The 8,254-nt window shown below is 32.7% G+C and overlaps 1 protein-coding gene across 11 annotated transcripts in view; it reads left to right on the top strand.

Annotated features, from left to right (window-relative positions):
- The window catches only part of LOC145242427 (WD repeat-containing protein 25-like), a 357,383-nt gene that overhangs the window by 215,101 nt on the left and 134,028 nt on the right, over positions 1-8,254 (top strand). For all 11 annotated transcript variants that reach the window (XR_013862730.1, XM_080105483.1, XM_080105482.1 and 8 more), the window contains 2 exons: positions 538-1,441; positions 7,202-7,371. Coding sequence is in view for 10 of the 11 variants with exons in the window: in XM_080105483.1 (XP_079961609.1) it covers positions 538-1,441; positions 7,202-7,371 (1,074 nt within the window). In the remaining variant the exon portion in view is untranslated. The remainder of the gene's footprint in view (positions 1-537; positions 1,442-7,201; positions 7,372-8,254) is intronic.

Raw genomic sequence — 8,254 nt, 5'->3', positions numbered from 1 at the left:
CATTTCAAACTTTGCATAACATGTCAGGAGCCGTACACAGTACATTATATACTGACGGGCTGTGTGGCCTTTGAACGGTCCTGAATGAAGCATTACCAGGAGAATAACTAAGGGAGATATTTAACAAAATCAATCCTGAAAAAATTATTGAATTCCTGAAAGAGAGCAAAATATACAACAAAATATAACACAAGAAAGACCAAAAACAACCAACATCTACACATTACAATTAATGTTTCGGCATAAAATGACCTAAAAGTGCTTGATATACCATAAAATAAAACAAACAAAATTGGTTATTTTAGCTAAATTTGTTCTTATATTTTCTATATTGGCCAACATAGGGCATTGTTTCTTAATTGAATTTTTGTCTTTGTTTTTCTTTAATATATGTATTATTTTTTTTAAAGTGTATATAAAAACATTTTTTTTTACTTTGTTTACTATTTTTGTTTACTTATTAAATTTTATTTTGTGCTAAAATACCTCTGTCAAATTTCATGCATGACTAAATTTAATGATTTATTTATACTTCAGATATTTTTTTCAATGGCTAAAATAGTTCAGTATTCTGACTCTGAGAGTGATGAGGATAGCAGCCAATTCTCCCAAATTAAAGACTCTCAATTAAATTATTTCGGACTCAATCCTACCAATAATAACTTAGCTGAAGAAAAAGATGAAGATTTGATTTCCAATTTCTGTCCCATGTCCAAGAAGCAACGAACAATCGACAAGGATTTTACAGTAAGCGTATCGGGACAAAATGTCTCGTTACCATCTGTGGATTTCTGGAAACGCATTTCTGCGGATGAGATGGGAAACTCCCAGCAGTTTTCAGATCACTTTGTCGGTACAGAATATATGGCAAACACTGCAAGTGAAGAAACAAGTCCCAGCTGTCTCAAATCTTCTAATTCAATACCTACCCTTGTTACAGACAAAACTAAAGAAGTCAACTGTCAATCTAGCCTCAAATTTGCAACAGTACCACTTCAGATAATCAAACCGTATGCGAAAGCTGCTCAAAATGTTACGAACAAAGACAATAGCAGTTCTAAACCAATTGATAGAAATTCTGCTAGAAAACCTGTTCCAGATCCCCAAAGAAAGATTTACTTTATTCATGGCAAAGTATCGTCCCATCTTGCTCATAAGCAGAAATGCCAGCCAATGAAGACAAGAGAAAGTTTAATCGCCGCCCATGCTGGTGTAATCAATCGTATTCAATGGTCATCTGCCCAGTTCAGCCATTTGCTGCTCTCAGCATCCATGGACACTTTAGTCAAAGTGTGGAATGTGTGGTCAACCCTTGAACCCTGTGTACAGATCCTGCGTCATCATTCAAGAGCCGTCAAAGATGCTGAATGGAGTATAAGTGGTCGGCAGATCTTGACTTGTGGCTATGATCGGAAAGCTATCATAGCTGATGTCGAATCAGGTAGGTAGATATTTAGCAGAATGTGTGTAGATTTGCTACTCAAAATATGCAAATGATGTAGCAGAAACATATTGACTACACTAAAATACCTTGCTGGCTTTAAACAATAAAAGGCATATTTTTTCATTCTCAGAATAACATTTTTTCAATTAAAACTTTGAAATCATTTATTTTTATTATTTACAATATTTATACAGGTCTGCATAATTTTTAAATGTACATTTTTTTTCTTAAATATGGTGGGCTAACTTTCTAATGTTTTCGTCGAGAAAGTGGAGAAATTCACCAAACATGCTAACGTTTTTAACCCACATGGGTCGTCTTCATCATTGATGAATTGCTCAGATGAACTGATCAAATGAGTTACAAATATATATATATATATATATATATATATATATATATATATATATATATATATATAATATAAAAGTGAATGTGTCTGTGTGTCTGTGTACATTTTCCACCGCAATAACTCTGTCAATTTTCAGTCTACAGACGCGAAATTTGATATACAGGGTACTGAGATTTGGGAAAATCTTTGTAATCTGTTTTCAGACAGAAATTTGGCTGTTAACGATTTTACCTTTGGGAACTCTACCAAACTTCTCCGACAATTTTGAGTCTAAACACTTGAAATTTTAGATCTACGTTCCTTGGACATGGATCTAACTTAATAACTTGATTTGAGCCCAAAACAATAAATGTTAAGGGGTCATAATAGGGGTCAAAGGTAAAAAAAAATTTACCTCTGTGGTCTCTACCAAATTATTCAGACAATTTCTGGTCTAAACATTTGAAATTTTACATAAAGGGTATTCAGAGATAGGGCAAGCTTTTTAATCGGTTTAAGTCGAAAATTTTTAGTTACTAATATATAAATGTATGTATGTATGTTTGCATGTCTGCCTAAAACTTCCGACAGAGGTGACAGATTTTTACAAAATCAGTATTGTTTTGAAGTTCGACCTTTCAGACGACAAATATCGAAAAATTGGCTAAAAACATTAATATCTTCACCTTCAACTGGGCACTTTTCTACAGGAGGGGGGGGTCGCTTTTTTCGCCGATATTTTTGAAAGTCATCCTCTTCTTTCGATTGTCTAGCCTTAATTTAAACATAAGTCACTTCGGTTTGGTGGTGGTTGTAACAGTAAAGACGTCAGGAATTTTCTCCCCGTTCTTTTCCTCCTTCGCGGTATGGGTTCCTACTATCATTTTTTTTTTTTTTTTTTTGGCAACATTGGGCTGAAATGCTAATAGATATATATCTTCTGCTTATTTGACAAGACGAATGCGGATGCTTTTTTTGTGTCCCTTAACGTTCATCGAGCCCTTAAGTTTACGGTAGACAAGGAAACGAATTCTACTCTTCCATTTTTGGATGTTTTTGTGTCCAAGACATCCTCATGTTTTCTTACTTCTGTTTATCGTAAACCAACTTTTATGGAACTCTGTTTGTCCTATAAACCAAAAATATAATTTAATCAAAACTTTAGCACATAGGGCCTTGATGATTTATTCTGAAGTTAACTTGGATGATGCACTCAAATTTATCACTAAGACCCTTTGTAATAATGGTTACCCCTTAGATATTGTTGAAACTAATATCAATAAGAAATTTTCCAATTTTCATAAACCCAAAGAAATTATAGCTAATAGATGTCCTGTGTACCTACGTCTACCTTGGCTAGGTAACATCAGTGACCGATTTGCTAAGTAAATTTCTTTGTCTGTGCAATGGTGTTATTTTGCATCGAACCCGCGTGTTGTTTTTTCAACTAGGCCTATGTCGCCGTCTATTCGCAAAGATGGTCTTCCCCCCACCATAATAATTCTGTTATTTATTTATTTATTTAAATGTAGTTGCAGTGCGCGCTATGTTGGGTGAACATCGCAAAGATTTGATTTTCGTTTGAAACAGCATGTGCCTTCAAAGATTCGTTATGCAAATTTTTCACCCTTGGATGTTCTGAGTGATATGTATTATTCTGCGATTTGCGACCATCTTATAAATAATCATGCATGTGCCACGAATTTCAGTGCTAACATGTTTACGATCCTTAGTAAGTCGCACTCTCCCTATCATTTGAAAATTTTAGAGACTCTTTTTATTAAGTCTTTGAGATCTTCTCTTTGCAAGCAAAATCTTCTAGGACTTATGTCATTTTTGCCCCGTTTATTTCTGTATTTTTTTTTTTCCTACCCCCGCCATATTCATGACATTTTTTTGTTTTGTTTTGTTTGTTTTAATCGTATTTTCCTCAATTTAGCTTTGATAAGTGAGGAACAAAACCTGATTAGCTAACCTTTATTTTCATTTTTTTATTTTTTAAATTCATTATGCTTTTGGTCTGTATTTAGCCGTTATAAAATTCTGTACCCCCCGGAAAATTTTCAAATTTTTTAAGACCAAGTACACACCTGATTTAATCTATAAATAAAAATCAATAATAACAATTAAAAATAAAATCAGGACTGCCCAGGCAAATCAGACCTTCTTAAATTCGTGCTTGCTTTTATTTTATTTAAAATAGAGCGAGCTAAGTTACATCCTGGACAAAAAATTGAAAGTGATTTTATCTCTAATTTTTTGTCTAAGCTTTCTTATAATCTGGCACATTTAAACAAGAAATATCATGAAATTTGGAAAGATTCGGTTGGCAGTTTGTCGTTTTTTGACAAAATTAGATTTTCTATATATGTTACAATAATTCATGAACATAGCCTTTCTAGGTTATCGTTAAAAAAATCAAAAGAATTTGCAACATTTGATCTTCAAAAAATATGGTTGCTCGACGAACCCTATTGTTACTCAGAACGTCTTAAATCTCTCTTCTGCACAGTTGTCTGAGCTTGAACTTAATATTCTTTCGCATGGCTTGGACTTCTGCATTTCTCCCATACCCCCAAAGCGTGAAGAGATATATGCTGAATTTGATATTTTTTTTGCTCAATTAAAAAGACTTTCTCCTGTTTCCGACTCTATGATTAGTGATATTAAGGCAAAACTTAATGACATCGCACATTCTTATGCGAGCACACCCATTTCATTTTGTGAAGCAAAATGACAAAGTGAACATTATCGTATAATCAAAGTACTTCGCCATAATAAATCTTTAGTCATCACAAAACCCGATAAAGGTTCTGGCATTGTCATTATGGATCACCAGGATTATGTCAATAAAATGTTGACTATTTTGGGGGACACCTCTAAATTTGTTAAATTGGGTCCGGTAGATACTCATGATTCTACTGTTTCTAACAAGACCAAGTCCCAAAAACAATTTGTCAAATGGGTCAAAAGTGGTGTTTTTCCCACTTTCATGTCTGATTTAATTTGTCTTACTGGTTCTATTCGCTCTCGTTTGTATGGTTTGCCTAAGACCCATAAAGAGGGGGTGCCGTTGAGACCCATATTATCTATGATAGGGTCTTGTCAACATAAGCTAGCAAAATGGTTGACAATTATTTTTGAACCTGTTTTGGAACTTTATAGTTCATATTGTATAAAAGATTCTTTTAGCTTTGTTAACTTTATACAAAATTATACTCATTCAGACAAATTTATGTGTTCCTTCGATGTTTCCAGTCTTTTTACTTGCATCCCATTGTTAGAGACTATTAATATTTGTACTGACGCTTTATATCAGAGTAAACTTCCGACTCCCTCAATACCAGAAAATATTTTGGTAGAATTGATGAAATTTGCCACCATGGCGATAGAATTCAGTTTCAACAATATTATGTACAGACAGACGGATGGTGTGGCCATGGGTTCCCCATTGGGACCAGCATTGGCTAATATCTTTGTGGGTTTTCATGAAGAGGGTCTATTGTCTAGTTTGCATAAACCAGACATTTATTTTCGTTACGTTGACAACACTTTCTGCTTATTTGACAACAAGACTAATGTGGATGCTTTTTTTGTGTCTCTTAATAACGTTCATCCAGCCCTTAAGTTTACAGTAGACAAGAAAACGAATTCTACTCTTCCGTTTTTGGATGTTTTTGTGTCCAAGACATCCTCGTGTTTTCTTACTTCTGTTTATCGTAAACTAACTTTTATGGGTCTCTATACGCGTTGGGACTCTTTTTGCCCTATAAACCAAAAATATAATTTAATCAATACTTTAGCACATAGGGCCTTGATGATATGTTCTGAAGTTAATTTTGATGACGAACTCAAATTTATTACTAAGACCCTTTGTAATAATTGTTACCCCTTGGATATTGTTGAAACTAATATCAATAAGAAAGTTTCCAATTTTCATAAACCCAAAGAAATTATAGCTAATAGATGTCCTGTGTACCTACGTCTACCTTGGCTAGGTAACATTAGTGACCGATTTGCTAAGTAAATTTCTTTGTCTGTGCAATGGTGTTATTTTGCATCGAACCCGCGTGTTGTTTTTTCAACTAGGCCTATGTCGCCGTCTATTCGCAAAGATGTTCTTCCCCCCACCATAATAATTCTGTTATTTATTTATTTAAATGTAGTTGCAGTGCGCACTATGTTGGGTGAACATCGCAAAGATTAGATTTTCGTTTGAAACAGCATGTGCCTTCAAAGATTCGTTATGCAAATTTTTCACCCTCGGATGTTCTGAGTGATACGTATGATTCTGCGATTTGCGACCATCTTATAAATAACCATGCATGTGCCACGAATTTCAGTACTGACATGTTTACGATCCTTAGTAAGTCGCACTCTCCCTATCATTTGAAAATTTTAGAGACTCTTTTTATTAAGTCTTTGAGACCTTCTCTTTGCAAGCAAAAAGAAAATCTTCTAGGACTTATGTAATGTTTCCTCCGTTTATTTCTGTTTTTTTTTTCTTCCCTACCCCCGCCATATTCATGACATTTTTTTGTTTGTTTTAATCGTATTTTCCTCAATTTAGCTTTGATAAGTGAGGAACAAAACTTGGTTAGCTAACCTTTATATTCATTTTTTATTTTTTAAATTCATTATGCTTTTGGTCTGTATTTAGCCGTTATAAAATTCTGTACTCCCCGGAAAATATTCAAGTATATATTCACTAAGCATTGCCTATGTGGAGACAGATTGTTAGTTCAGAGGTGTTTAGGAAAAAATGACTTCAAATATAATCATGTTTACAATTTTTGTATTGAAAAATAGTTAAAAATATCATTTGAAATATGATGTTAAGTAATAAAAAACTGTTCATTAAAAAATGTTCTCACAGACAACTATAAAACGAAATCGAAACCAAACTGAATCTAAAAAAATACCAATGAAAATAATTGTTTAAATGTTAAAACTTAAAAAATATATTTTTCACAGAGATATTCTTTCTTACATTTTATTTTTGTTTTATGAAATGAAGAAAAATGTAAACATCATTCAAATAAGTTTCAATAAACTTTTCACAAATTCTAAAGAAATCGAAATTGCTTTCAACTCCATCTGGGATTATGTTATTGACAATTATGTGTTATATACAACAGAAACAATATAAAATGAACAACTGAAATATATAAAAACAAAGAAATTAAATTCATTTTTTAGATAGATTTCCTTTATTTTATAAATTAATATTTCCAACATGCACTGATATTTCTTTCTCTTCTCTGCCTATTCTCGCCTTCATTTCCTTGTCCTCTTTCAGCTATACACCTATATTGATATACCGGTGCTTAAATATAGTTTAAACAGCCCTCCAGCACAGGTAAACAAAAAGTTGACTTTTTTGCTTTTTGTATAATTTTAATGTGTTTTGCTTTAATCATCATCAGGTACTATGCTGCATATCTTTGATCATTCGGATTATGTGTCCTGCGCTCGTTATCACCCAGTCAATCCTCACCTTCTCCTAACTAGCAAGCCAAATGTTCTTTACACTTGGGACACAAGAACTCCCCAAGATCCTATCCTTGAATATTCTTACAAGGACAAGTTGGGAACTGTAAGTTGTATATTTTTTTCTCTATTTGAAATTTGAAAACAAAAACAAAACGGCACTCACAGAGCACATTCATCCAACATGCCCCCAAATACCTTCTTTCTGTTAAGTTATGGAATCATTCAGTAATATCTACTTAAACAAGAAGTATGTGTTCACAAAATGAGATTGCGATAAAAATAGAACCACCTCAGCGTATAGCAAGAAAATCAAATATGAATCGCAAAAATGTTTGGTTTTTAAATTTTGATTTGGGGTTTTTAACATACACAAATAATACTCTTTCCAGGATTGGTAAAATGAATTCCCTAAACAGTTTTGCACCACTTTTATGCCCCCTATGAAACTTAACTAATTCATACTAAACCATATATCTAGTCTTTATTCCAATTTTTATCAAAATAAAAAAATTTTTTATTTATTCTAGTCATTCTAGAAAATATTTAAAATTTAAGACATGTTAAGGGTTCTTAAGAAAAAAATCAAAATTCAGAGATAAGTGTCTAATAATGGATCATATTTAACAGAAATCTGCTATATTTGAATTCTAAAATGGGAGGTTGTGCCCTAAAACCTTTGAAAAATACATTAAAGAACCTGAAGTATGGGGAATATTTATTAATATCTATTGTTTAAGCTTCACAAAAATTGAAGGTGTCTGAAATTCCATGAAAAACTTTTATCTTCTTTCTGTTCATTTACCATAAAAGTGAATTAAACTAAATGTAACCCACATTACAACACCTTCCACCTTACAACTGTGTTTCAGAATTTATACTGATCAATAAATTAGTTTAAGAGTGAGTGAATCCTGTACATATATTATTACATAATCACAACATTGGATTATGTATTTTAAAAAGAAGTTTAAATTTTTATTTTTAAG

This window comes from Euprymna scolopes, chromosome 21 (genome assembly GCF_053919585.1).
Source record: "Euprymna scolopes isolate OS-2025 chromosome 21, ASM5391958v1, whole genome shotgun sequence".
Taxonomy (NCBI): Eukaryota; Metazoa; Mollusca; class Cephalopoda; order Sepiida; family Sepiolidae; genus Euprymna; species Euprymna scolopes.
The sequence above is the reverse complement of the archived record's forward strand: the minus strand, read 5'-3'. Positions and strand labels throughout refer to the sequence as shown.